The sequence below is a fragment of the Argiope bruennichi genome, chromosome 6 (genome assembly GCF_947563725.1).
Source record: "Argiope bruennichi chromosome 6, qqArgBrue1.1, whole genome shotgun sequence".
In the NCBI taxonomy this organism is placed as follows: domain Eukaryota; kingdom Metazoa; phylum Arthropoda; class Arachnida; order Araneae; family Araneidae; genus Argiope; species Argiope bruennichi.
The window spans coordinates 64,537,254-64,550,579 of record NC_079156.1 but is presented as its reverse complement, the minus strand read 5'-3'; the positions used below and the strand labels follow the sequence as shown (position 1 = coordinate 64,550,579).

Sequence of the window (13,326 nt, the reverse complement as noted above, 5' to 3'; positions counted from 1 at the left end):
CGTGATTTTGCATAGATTCCAACAGCTTTACAATATATTACTTTATCTTGGAATATAAAATATTTATTATTTTGTACATAGGACAGAAATTACTATAATTCAGCTTTAAAATCAATATTAAATTACTCTTCATATATTATTTTTGTAATTCCACAAATATCTCAAAAAAATGTGTAAGTAATAAAAATTTATATATATGACTGCATTACTGTTTTATTTTACATACATAAATCGACTCATTTTCTGTATGGAAATTTTTCTTAAAATGCAGATATTTTTATATTCATTGCAATTTAATGCTTAAAAACACATGATTTCCAAGACTTTTTACTAAAAGAGATTATCATTAAAATGTATATAATGAATTTATTTTAATTGAATTAAGTCAGACAAATTTATCAAAGTTGGATGAGACAAATTAGATATATAAAAGGTAAGTTTGCATTGGCTGAAAAAAACTTTCATTTCTGTTGGAACACAGATTTATTTTATTAAAGAATTACAACAGATTAGGGGTCCGACTCTTGGACATAGGCTACTCAGAAGTTGCCTTGCAAGAATTCTGTTGGTAATGATTATTTTTTTTAAAAAGTAGCCCAAGAAAAATGTCTGTAATTCTGTTTTTATACAAAATTCTTTTTATAACTAGCAAATCATCTGCTTACACTCATAAATTTATTTGGGAATTTCGAGTATTTCAAATCTGTAAGTATTTTAACAATTTGCAGTGTTTTGATACTTGTATGTTTTTTTTTTATTATTATTATTATTATTATTCATCTATTTTTCCAAATCAAATTTCTAAAACGAACTCATTATCTTTCTCAGATTTTGTTTTAGAACAAATATTGCATTCAAAGATTGGTTGTATGGATGATTTCATGCCTTAGAGAATGTAAGGCATGAAATCATTATCTTTATATCATTTATGTCATCTTTATATCATTAACTTAATATATCTTATTCTATTCAGCATTTTTATTCTCACTAAGCAAAAATGCCTGTTAAGCTTTTTGATGAAAATAACTCTTAAAAATCCTATGTAATGGGGAAAAATAGTTGAACAGCTTAACTAAATTCTTAATATTCCATTGATCATGATTTTTAAGACTATTATAATGCAATTATATAATATAATCAGTGATGAAAGAACTTCCAACAGGAGAATATATAACCAAATATACAAATCATAAATATGTTTACAAAAAATACAATAATTACTCATTCAGTATTGACATTTTAAATTAAAACAGTTATATGATTGTTTTTTCTTATGCAATTAAAATAATATTTTGGGTGTTTTGTTTTTTTATTTCAAAAACAGAACATTTTTTTAATTGAATTTATAATTGTTTTCTCATGTTAGTATAAATTGATAAATTAAACTGTAAACTTTTTTTTCTTTTGAAACATGTGAATTTCTCTTTATTTCGCATAGGTAAAAATAATTGCATAGGTAAAAATAATGATAAACAAATCTGCTTGTTTTCCAGCATATATTAATTTTTTTAAGTTTTACATTTTTGGTTCCTAAAATGGTATTAGTAGAATAAAGAATAATACAAACGACCGAATTTCCTGAAACAAAAGAGAAGCAAGCAATCAACTGCAGTTAAAGGCAATAAAAAGCTTCTGTAAAAAAAAAAAAAGAAAAAAATTGGGAAGAGTAGCAATTGACTTTGTAGAATAAACACCTGTTCTTACTATCTGTATTTTCTATGATGAGATGTTTCATATTGTTTTAAATTGTCCATATAAGAGCAGATGTTTACTACCACGAATCTTTCACAAGACATTTCATTTTACTTTCAGTTTCCGTTTATGTTTGTTTTTGCTGGAACATCGCAAGTTTCGATTCGAAAAATATTGATTACTTTCGGATAGGCAAGAAATATAAAATGTAGAATCTAACATAATGTTTTTTGTTTTGTTTTTTTGTACGTCAAATTAGAATGAATTAAGTCAGCAATATCTATATTTTAGCTTTGCTTTTGGAACCCAATTTTTGCTGTCAACCCTAATCATAATCACTTTTATTTGTGAATATTGTACAATTTTATTTTATGTAATAACAGCTTTCTCAAAAAAATTTGAAATATTTTTTTTTATTATTTGCTTTGCTTTGTTGCACTAATTTCATATTAAAAATTGTCTTTTTTTTTTTAACAAAATTTTTATTTGGCTTCATCTTCAAATTTTTTTCACCTTAAGTATCGGTTTGTTTTTTTTTTTTTTTTTGTCAATTTGTGAATCAGTCTTAACATGATATCGAAAATAATCCATTATTCTTATGCTGTATTAATTACAAAACATATAGATAAAAAAAAAAGTTTTTTTTTTTTCTGAAAACCCTTTTCCAATTGGTTACTCCTGCCTATTGAGAATTTTCTATTCAATAAGATCATTATATCACTTATGAATTAATACTTGGGACTGTGTATGTTTATTACAGGGCAGCAAAAAAACAGGGCCGAGTTGTTAAGCGGCAAAATAAGCGATTGGTTTAAGGCCCGAATCCACAGGACTTTTTGATTTCCAAGGCCATGCAATCGAACTTATGCAAATTAAAATCTTGTTTATTTTAATTTCACAATATTATTCAAGTGATATTACTAATCAGTTGCCATTTTCAAGTTTTTTTATGATATTATAAGACAGTTCTAAAAAAAATATGGTATTTCATTATTTAAAAAAATATGATTCTGTTATTAAGTAGTATTTAGATTTTGTTTTAAAAAATTGTCATCCTCTCTCTTTTTTTTTTTTTTTTTTTTCTAAATTTATAAAATTTTAGTTGTGCATTTTTTATACGTATTATACAGAAATCAGTTTCCTAGAAAGTTTTCAAGAGTTAAACGTTTTGCTCTTTCAAACTGTGTATATAGAGATTAAATTAAAATCGATAAAAATTATATATATATGTGGTTTTAAAAGCTTAGAAGAGAAAAAAGGCCACGTGATTGGCAACACCTAGGGAACTATAGAAAGTTCGAGCCGGCTCTGCAAAAGAGACGATATTTAACATAGAAAACTAAACGGGTTACATGAATTATCGCAAAAAATAAATTCAACTGGATAGTTGCCACGGCACTGGGAAAACACAGGATATTTAAAAATCATCTGTAAAACAGGGAAAATGCTGAGAATTTTGAAATTTTCTTTTAAAAAAAAACCCTGAAAAGTATAGGAATTTTTAAATTTTGCATGTAAAAAAAAAATGTTTATGTCTTTAAAAGTTGCAAGAATAATAGATTGTCGTTTAGTTAAAAATAAAAGATAGCTCTGAAAGTCACAACTATTAAACCGTGGAAGCTTATCTCTTTTTTACTTACTCCTCTTTCTTTCTGCATAGATCGGTCCAATTTCCAAGAATGAGAAAAAATTACGATATTAGAATAATGACTGCAACTTACTTGTGTACTAGTGAGTTGAGCACTGAAATTACAAAAAGACATCGTTTAGCAGTTTCATATTTTCGAAAAAGATTTCAACAACAACAAAATAATAATAATTACATGTCCATTTTTTTTAATAAGAAAAGCGAATGGTTGATTTACTCCATTTTTTTTTTAATTCCAAAGCATAAATTTCCATTGCATGTTTAGAACGTGCAAATATCTAATTTGAAATTTTTCTAAAAAAAATTGAAAAGTGAATCCAAAGAAAAATTTGGTTATTTTAATAAAAATAAAAAAAATAATAAACTCTTTTAGATTATTTCTTTTTTGATGTCCAAAATATTTTCTGGTTTTCAGGAAGTCGTAAAAATAATTCTTGTTTTATCACATGGCAATGCAGCTGCGTTAAGTGGATTTAGGTATCAACAAGGATGTGCTTATTGAAAATTTGAAAAACGATTCTTTAATTGGTCTAAGAACTGTGTATGATGCCATAAACTTTTATGGAGGTGTCTTAAATGTTTCGATCTCCAGAAAGTTGCTACAGTATGCAAAATTAGCACATATGTAAAAAATCTTCAATAATTACTATGGATGTGATATGAGGGAACACTGTAATTGCGAATATTTACATAAAAAATTTCGAAAGCATATTTACATCGAGAAAACCGAAGTCTGAATTAACTATACCATGTGGAATTGAGTTGCAACTGATATGACGCTTACATAATCTCCCACCTTGCAATTTTATGGAGTACCTGAAATTGCAACAAAAGTTATAAATTGAGTCTATTGGGAATTTTAATGCGTCGACCAGCTTTAGTGACAACATCAGGAGCTACTTTGGTTATATAATCATCATCTTCAGTGGAATCTTGATCTGAAACAACTGGAATTGCAGGAAGTTGAGTGTTTGTATTTTTGTCCTTTTGCTGAGCAATGAATGGTAGTTTTTCAGAACTACTGATTTCCTAGGAATTAACTCTCTGGAATGGTCTTACTTTTTCCCCTTGAGCTGTTCTTACTCTGGCAATTCTTGAATGTCCATCTGCTTTAGGGAGGACCTCATATACAATTCCTAGTGGCCAGTGAAAGCGTTTTCCATCAGTTTCAAGGAGAATTGCATCACCAACATTCAAAGATACCTCTCTGTTGTGACAGCCTTTATGCACTAACATTGTTAAGTATTCGTTGCGAAATCTCGTTCTTAAATCATGCCGTAGTTTTCGTATAAAATGTAATCTTCTATTTAGACTTACTGTCGATTTCATCTAAATCAGTTTTATCACTATTAGGAATGCCTTGCAAGAAACAAGCACGTGTCAACGCCCTTAGACCTTCTGAATTATTTTCAATATATGTGAGTGGCCTGGAATTTATTGTAGCTTCACAGTCACATATAAGAGTTTCCAATTCTTCATAATCAATACTCTTTTGGCCCCAAATTCTCCGTAGCATTTCTTTTAGCATGCGGATCATCCGCTCCCACCTTGCAGCAGTTGGAGGGTTGAAATTCCATTTAATTTTCATAGTGGAAAACGACATGATCGTCTCCCAATCTTAATTTTTCGAGGCATTACTTGAACCAACGAAGTTGATGCCGTTATAAATGTAGATTATGTTAACTCGACCTTTTCTAGCAAAAAAATCTTCTTAGAGCCATTATAAAGGCTTCTGTGGACAAGAAATTGACTAACTCAAGAAGAACAGCTCTATAAATAGCTCAGGTAAAAAGGACAATTCATGTCTTCTCCAGAACGCAAAAACAATGGGCCTGCCAAATCAATCCCTGTAACTTCAAATGCTGCAGCAACTTTTATTCTATTTTTAGAAGGAAGTGCTAAAGATGGCTCAGTAGGTTTGACTTTAAATCTTTTACAAGTAATACAATGAGAACTTACTTGTTTTACTATTTTATTGGCAGAAATAATCCAGTAATTCTCCCTCACATTGGAAATGAGAGTTCGATGTCCGGCATACTGCAACTCACAATGTTTCTGGTATATCAAATGACGAATCGGCAATAATACTGGGCACTTAAAATTCTCTTCTTCATCTCCCAGTATGAGCTTAGTTCTAACTTTAAGAGCATCGAAATCATCTTTGAAAGTTTGCATATTTTTCAATGCTTTCATTTTGCTTCCTGGAAAACTTTCCTTTTGAATTAGCTTTAACAAACAGCTTTCAGTTGATTGGACTTCATAGGTTTGTTCGAAATCCTTATATTTTTCTTTAAGGCGACAGTTTTTAATGAAACGTAGTATCCACACCAGCATTCTTAAAATCTTCGTATGTTTCGAGAAATAAAATAAATTGTCAGTAAAGTGAATTGATCCGTGCTCCACACTACTGATAATTGTTTTCCTTTTCTTCGATTCAACTAAATTTTCATCAATAATTTGTTTCTCATTCAAAGGTTAGAATTCTTGTGACTTTGATAACCATTCTGGACCTTCCCACCAATTGCTCTTCAATAGGATCTTTGCGTCACAACCTCTTGAAGGAAGGTCTGCCTGACCTGGCACGTCATGCCAGTCATTAGAATTGGTATTTTTTCTTATTTTTGTTATCCTGTTTCTTACAAATGTATTCCAAGAACTATCCCGTTTTATCCAAATTAAGACAACGGTTGAGTCAGTCCAAAAGTATACTTCATTAAATTTTACCTCAAGTCCATCTGCTACCTGGCTATATAATCGGGATAATATGAGAGCTCCCAACAATTCTAACCGAGGAATTGTAATTTCCTTTGTTGGTGACACTCTGGATTTACTTACAATTGAACTGAAATTTTCCCTTTATATTCAGCACTTAAGAAAATACATGCAGCATAAGAGACTTCACTGACGTCACTGAAACAGACTTATCTGACAATCTTTAAAAGAATTTGAAATGAATCTTCGGGGAACCTTTCAATCTTTTAGCAAATTTACATGTTTGCATCAGGCTAAAAATTTATTACATATATCTGGTGGAAGCACATCATCCCAATTAATTTTTCTTTTCCATGTTTTTTGTAGAATGATCTTTGGAATTAGAGTAGTTGGATTCGTAAATCCTATTGGGTCGTATATTCGTTGAGCAACAGATAATAATGTTCGTTTAGTTTTATTTTCTTCTAAAATTTTAATAGAACTATTACAAGAAAGTTTATCGTTTTCAGTGTCCCAGGAAAGTCCTAGTATTAGACTATATTTTGTGTTTCTTCTACAATTTTTTCAGAAGTAACCCAACCTCGTAAATCAAATTTGGCTGCAGACATCAACTCTTTAGCTTCAGAAATAAATTTGGTCGCCTCTTCCCTAGTTTCTAACCTAGTTATGCAATTATCTACATAAAAAGATTTTTGAAGTTGACGAGCTGTTTCCTTCCTTCCATCTTGAACAATCAATAGATGATGAGTTATCATTGCCTGAAGTAAAAATGGCTTAGGAGAAGCATCAAATACCACTCGACAATGTCTCAGGTTGATCAGTTCCTCTCGTCTTGGAAAATTCATTTCACCATAAAAACTTGAAATAAATCCTTTGGGTTCAGCCTGATTTGTCAAAAGACCTTTTTAATATCTGATGTTATTCCAATGGCATTGTTACAAAATTGGATTATCAATTTTGGTATACTAATTCTAATAAATTCGGACCCTTCTCCAAGCAATTATTCAAGCAATTTCCTTTAGAGTCTTTTGCTGAGGCATCGAAAACTGGGCGAATTTTTGTAGTTGTATCTCCAGTCTTTATTGCAGGATGATGAGGTAAATAGTGTCCTTTATTCTTATCGTCATCTACAAATTCGATAATTCCCTCTCGAATCCACTCATTAAAAACATCATCATATTCGCTTAAATATTCTGATAATATATATATATATTGAATAAGATTTTTTGTAGTTGACATCAAACGCTTAGTGGCTACTTCTTTGTTAATTTCTAACTCTGGATATACACTTTTCCACGGCAAACATACTTCATATCTCTTGTCTTCATTTCTTTTAATAGTTTTTCGAAAAAATTCAACTGTTTCTTCATCAGCTACCTGACTTGACTTTATTTCCACAGGATCCCGTATACCAATAGCATCTGGACTCCATAATTCCGTCAAATCTAAATTTGGAACATAAATAATATTCTCCAAATATTTTGACTGTTTCGTTTGTTTACCTTGAAGTGTCCATCCGAGTTTTGTTTTTATGGCTACTAAATTTTTATCAATGTTTCCAATTAATCCTGCCAGTTATGCACCAAAATAATCTGCTTCTATTAATAAAACTATTTCAGGAGTGCCTTCCCCTGTATCACTGACTTCTATATTTTTTCTCTTCAAAATGGGGAAAATTTCAGGATTACTTACATGAGGAATAGCACCACATATTTTCTTTTAATCTAAAACGAAAATGTTGTGCCTGAAATTTGAACAAAAGCTTTGCAATGTAATGTTATGATGGGACTTTAGTGGTACTTTTGCTTAGTTTCGCTGTCCCCCAAAAGTCCATGACTTAACATTTCTTGATTAACTAGCTCCAATTCCAGTTTGTCCATAATATCCCTTTTTATGATAGATCTCTGAGTACCGGTATCAAATAATCCTCGGATAATTAAAGATCTGTCTTTAATGATGATTTTCACCAATACCGTTAACAATAATGTAGATGAATTCCTTGGTGGCAAGAGAATCTTGGTATTTAATTCAGATGATGGATTTTATTTTGTTTGATTCATATTTGGATACATAATACAATAATGCTTTTTCTTGCATGTAATGCACATCAAATAGGCTTGACAAATCTTCGAATTATGATCTGGTTTCAAACAAATAAAGCACGCGTCTTTCTTCTTTAATATTTATTTTTTCTTTTCCAGTGACATATCAGGAGCTTTAAAGCACTCTGTTGTATTATGAAATGACTTATTACAAAATATGCATTACTTGTAATTTTTATCAGGTCTTTTCTTTTCACTAGATACAATATAAGCTTGCCATGGAAATTTTATCTTTAGGTTTAATTCCTTGGAACTCTTGATCCTTCGCAAAACCGGATCAAGCAAGTTGTAATCTCTCATCACTTTCGACTTCCGATCGAGGAAATTCCGACATTATGCTTGACTTTATTTTCAACTCTGTAACGTGTTCCTTCTCACGCTTTTATAAGATCTTCTGGAAGAGCTGACTCTACTAATGGGTACAACATTGCTTCGTACTTTTCAGATGTCACTCTTAATGTCTGCAATGTTCGTAACTGGTTTTCTAATCTATGATAAAGAGCACGTAAAGTGAAATTTTCTCCATTCTTTGCTTGCATTAAAACAAGATTCAAAAGTTCACGAACATAAATTTGGATCAACAGCTCATCTTTCGCAAAACACGATTTCAATTGCTGAATAGCTTTATTATAATTTGCACCCGACGGGGGAAAACTTTCTACTAAATCTCTTGCCGATGAACCAATTTCCGTCGCTTGCAAAAGAAACTATAAAGAGCAGCAATTATAAATAGAGACGAAATTGTATGCAAATATAAACATTCATTTAATATACTATTATTTCATGTAATGTTAAATTATTGCTTATTTCCTTTTGATTTTTCTGCTGATAAAAACTAATGAGGCAACGTTATTCTATTATAATTAACACATAAGTGCTATTTCTGTATTTCCTCTTATATTGTGTATACAAACAGGGAATATTTTTTTCCAGATTTGAGTGATAACCCTGTATTGGCGGTTTTCACCGCAATTACAATAGTGCACATGCGCGCCTGCCTTGTTCTAGCTATCAACAAAATAAAGACATTATTGTTTATGCGAGACCGATTATTGAGGCGCCATAGAAGGGCACGCGATCATGATGATAGGGAAGTGGTAAACAGTTGTTCTGTCGCGACAATTATCTGCCACTATCCGGACAACATTATCCCAACTATTTGTATGCGGACAATATTGGGACAACAGCAAGGAGACAGCTATTGCACGCAGTTGTTGGCCTCATGTAAAAGCAGAGAGGGAAAACAACAACGTTAATGTTTCGTAAACTAGTTGTGATGAATTTTTAAGAAAATCAATACCCCTTGCGCGTCTTTATACGTCTGGTACAATCTTGTGACATTGCAGACCTAAATTCAATAATATTCCCTCATTCTCCAGATAGACTTCGCTCATTCGGCGACAACTAATCCTGTTGATATTGTTTCATTCATAGGTGGTGGGGTGGTCGGCTGCACGCAAGAAGTAGAAGTCCAAACCTCATCATTTCTAATTTTATTCTGCTTTTATAATTTTCTGTTCAGGCAAAGAGTTCCAGGTTGACAATACTCTGGTACAAGCTATCACACCTGATTATCCTTATAAATTTATCCTTATAAATCCTTCTAACGAGGATACAAATTATGATGCTTTATTTTAGTAAATGTATCAACACATACGGCAATTATTCTTAAATTTTTCAATACTTATGTAAGAAGTAATTCTTTTATATTTTAATTTTATAGTTCTCCCTATATATTTTATATTTCTCCCTAATGTATTTTGAAAAGATAATCAGAAAATTACCTTATGAAAGTGTCATCAAACAAATGTATTGTACACATTTTAGATTTATGCGAATAGAAGTAAAAACATCGAAAGTAGTGGTTTTCTTAAATATTTCCAATCATTTACGCGGAGCCACAATTACCAGTGGAGCAATGCCCAGAACACTGTGTGAGAAGGGGAAAATATGTAGACATTTCATAATGAAAATTTTATTTTAACGAATAGAAATATTAAGCTTTACTGATTATATTTGTTTTCATTTTATAAATCGAGACATTATTTATTTAATTATAAATTGGATTTATTTATAATCGTATAAAATCTGATACTTTGCGAACGTACCAATGGTTCATCAAATTCTGTTAACCTTGCTATCACTATACAGTTTGGCATAGATGAAAAGTTGAGCAAAACCTAGGATTACAAGAAAGTGCACGATGGCAAAAAGCGGTACTTTCGAGAATGTCTTGGTAATCAAGTGTCCTAAAAAGATTGTGAGATACAAAAACCGAATCAAAAGTCGAAGATAATGTGTTTTCTTATAAATAGAAAAGAGTAACTATTACCTCCTGTAATTGGTTTTTCAATGGTTATAGATTATGATCTTCTTGGCTGTGTGATGTCTTTAGTTAAGGAATCATTTAAAAAGGAACTTGAAAAAAAACCATAAAAGAATTAGCAAAATTGTTGATAATAATTCACTTTCCATTGTCTTCGATTTTCCCAAATATGCATCATGTACTAGTTCATGGTATCGATTCATATAGTAACATTGAAAAATCATTCATAAAACGGAAATCAATAAAAACTATTCGCAGAATAATATAGGACATAAAAATTTCGTCAATTTAACTTTATTCTCAATTGAGAATAATCGACCCCCCTCCCTTTCTCTAAATTAACCTCGATAAAGTATTTATACTTTCTTCATGGATTCTACTTTATCAATTATAAAGTAAAGGTTTTTGTAATTTAAGTGTAAGAATAAAACTTACTGAATGATATTTTGGTTTAATTTTTTTCATACTAGTCACTTCAGGCGATTAGCTGATTCATCTGGAATATTGGATATATTTCATTTCAGATGAATCCTTTTTTTGTAACTCTATGTTTATAATTTCACAAAATTGCCTGATATTAAATCCTCGTTATTTCAATTGTTTTACATCATGTAATGAAACTTATAATTTCACAAAATTGCCTGATATTAAAATCCTCGTTATTTCAATTGTTTTACATCATGTAATGAAACTTTTTAATGGCGATCAGTCCCATGACAACACTGCGGTGTTAAAAACATAAATTTTCTGTTCATCTCTCTTCTAAATGTCAAGGAATTGTAGGTCCATTTTTTAATTCGTCTTATAAACTATGCAGATATAAAACAGAATCCTTAATCTTTCAACAACCGAAAAAAGTACATGGTTTTGTATTTGAAACAACGGTTTGAATTTTAGGGCAATAGTGTAATCTATTGTTGGAAATTCGAAAAAGAAAAAAAAAAGTTTATTTTAAAGGGAGGAATTGGGGGGGGGGGATTTTTTAAAGTAAGCCAAAATTACGGGAAAATTTGCATGACTGCATGCATGAATTGGTTTCACTAAAAATACATTTTTAAAAATTTTTAAATGGTGTAAATTTTATTTTTGTGCAATAATATTTTCGGGAATTATCGCGAAAAAACGTCAAAAGTGTCACTTAATTTTTAATTAATTAAATGTCTAATTAAAATTTCAAAAAAATTAGCTCCGAAACGAACATTTTCACTCTTCAAAGTATATATATGCCAAGTTTGATTGCTCTAATTCAATCGGTCTAGTCTGTAAAGCGCCAACGCACGCCCTTTCATATTCATTATTACTATAGATTGCGTTCTCCATGTTAGCAAGAAACTACAGATAACATTTTATTTTTTATTTAATACGATTAAAAAGTAACCAAACATGAACATGCACTAGCATGGATAAATTGTGTCTGTCTTGAAAAATTGTTTCGAGACATCCAGCACATTTCGCGGTATAATATTTCGCATATGAATTTTGGTACCTTCTTTTTAGTCGACTGAAACCAGAAGTTGAAAAAGAATTAAAATTTTAATAACAAGATTACATGCCACATTTCATTTTCGAGATATAGCGTTTAGATACATGAATATGTACAAACCAACGAATGCACAACTGAGCAAAAGTATGTACAAAATAACCCTTTGACGAATTTCATTCAATATTTAATATAGAACTACGCTGTGTTTGCTAAAATTGGGCTCCAAATTTCATTTATCTAAGTTATTGCATTTTAGAATTATAGTGCTTGTAAACATACAAAAAAAAAACACGGATGGACAGATGGGGGATTCTTTGATGGATTTAATCCAATAATCGATAAAAATTTACTATTAAAATGCTAAAATTGAGTATAAAATTTCATTTGTATAAGTCATTTCCTATCGTATTTACACGCATGAAAATTATTGACGATGTTACTCAAAATTATTCAAAACTAACACAGATCTACACTTTTGATACAAAAATTAATATACCAAATTTTATTCATTTATCTCTTTAAATTTTACAGCTATCATCTTCTCTTGCCTTTAGACATTCAAACTGGCAAACATTCTCCTAATGGATTTCACTCAAAATTTAACGGAATTATACAAATTTGGTATAAAAACCACATACCAAATTCCATCATGTTTAATAACAGATATAACTCTAAAAACGTTTGTTTTGGACATTGGGAAGGTCTGAAAAGAGGAGGTTCGTCAAGATTCCAAATTCAATTTTTCGACAATCACAATATTTTCTCTTTGCACGAGAAAATAAAAACGGCATCGGGTTCATATTCATGATTAATAATACCCTGGGGCGTTTGTTTTTGTTTAATCATGGTTCTGTTACTCTGGGTCCCAGCTCTCTTGCATTTCATCTTGCATGATTCTTTCATTAGCAATTGAAAACTATTTCCCGAAAGAAAAATTTTAATAATTTCTGATTGTGTCTTACCTTATTATAGCACACATATATTTTTATGATCTTTAGGGCATTCATTAGGTTTTGTGTCCTTTTACGATGATATTTTGGACATGAATTCAGTTTAACGATACCTTTCCTATACCATTATATAATTGTATATCTCGTCGGGATATAATGGTTGTAAAAAGTTTTATTCTGTTTGCAGAATAAACACAGTTCGCATCATTTCACAGAGCACACGTGGTTGGGCTTTTTCTTATATGTTGTTGTATTGATCCATAAAGAATAGCATTTTTCATCTATATCTTCATTTCAGTGTCCGATTAAAAAAAAATTTATAATCATTTAACCATCTCATTTGCTTTGTATAATAGTAGAAAGGATTTAACATTTTTAAAGCACCGTGTTTAGGTAGTGGTCAGCGGTCAATT

General features: G+C 30.5%; 2 protein-coding genes across 2 annotated transcripts; both read right to left on the bottom strand.

Moving 5' to 3' along the window:
• Nucleotides 1-4,174: 4,174 nt before the first annotated feature.
• On the bottom strand, nt 4,175-4,943 carry LOC129971765 (uncharacterized). The gene is made up of 3 exons (XM_056085740.1): nt 4,658-4,943; nt 4,424-4,569; nt 4,175-4,330 (listed from the first exon to the last, which is right to left on the bottom strand). Exons 1-3 carry the CDS (start codon nt 4,941-4,943, stop codon nt 4,175-4,177), a joined length of 588 nt encoding a protein of 195 aa, XP_055941715.1.
• A 2,060-nt stretch (nt 4,944-7,003) lies between these two features.
• LOC129971763 (uncharacterized) lies at nt 7,004-10,313 on the bottom strand. The gene is made up of 4 exons (XM_056085739.1): nt 10,263-10,313; nt 8,533-8,861; nt 7,745-7,776; nt 7,004-7,497 (listed from the first exon to the last, which is right to left on the bottom strand). Exons 1-4 carry the CDS (start codon nt 10,311-10,313, stop codon nt 7,004-7,006), a joined length of 906 nt encoding a protein of 301 aa, XP_055941714.1.
• Nucleotides 10,314-13,326: the final 3,013 nt, after the last annotated feature.

Excerpts from the sequence above, each read along its gene's own strand:
- LOC129971763 (XM_056085739.1), bottom strand. The coding sequence starts at position 10,313 with ATGCCAAACTGTATAGTGATAGCAAGGTTAACAGAATTTGATGAACCA. Across the intron at positions 8,862-10,262 it reads CAGAATTTGATGAACCATTG|TTTCTTTTGCAAGCGACGGA; the intron begins GTACGTTCGCAA and ends TGCTCTTTATAG. Across the intron at positions 7,777-8,532 it reads CCAGAAGATCTTATAAAAGC|ATTAAAAGAAAATATGTGGT; the intron begins GTGAGAAGGAAC and ends TTTTCGTTTTAG.
- LOC129971765 (XM_056085740.1), bottom strand. The coding sequence starts at position 4,943 with ATGTCGTTTTCCACTATGAAAATTAAATGGAATTTCAACCCTCCAACT. Across the intron at positions 4,570-4,657 it reads TGATTTAGATGAAATCGACA|TGCATAAAGGCTGTCACAAC; the intron begins GTAAGTCTAAAT and ends TAACAATGTTAG. Across the intron at positions 4,331-4,423 it reads GACATTCAAGAATTGCCAGA|CAAAAGGACAAAAATACAAA; the intron begins GTAAGAACAGCT and ends TTCATTGCTCAG.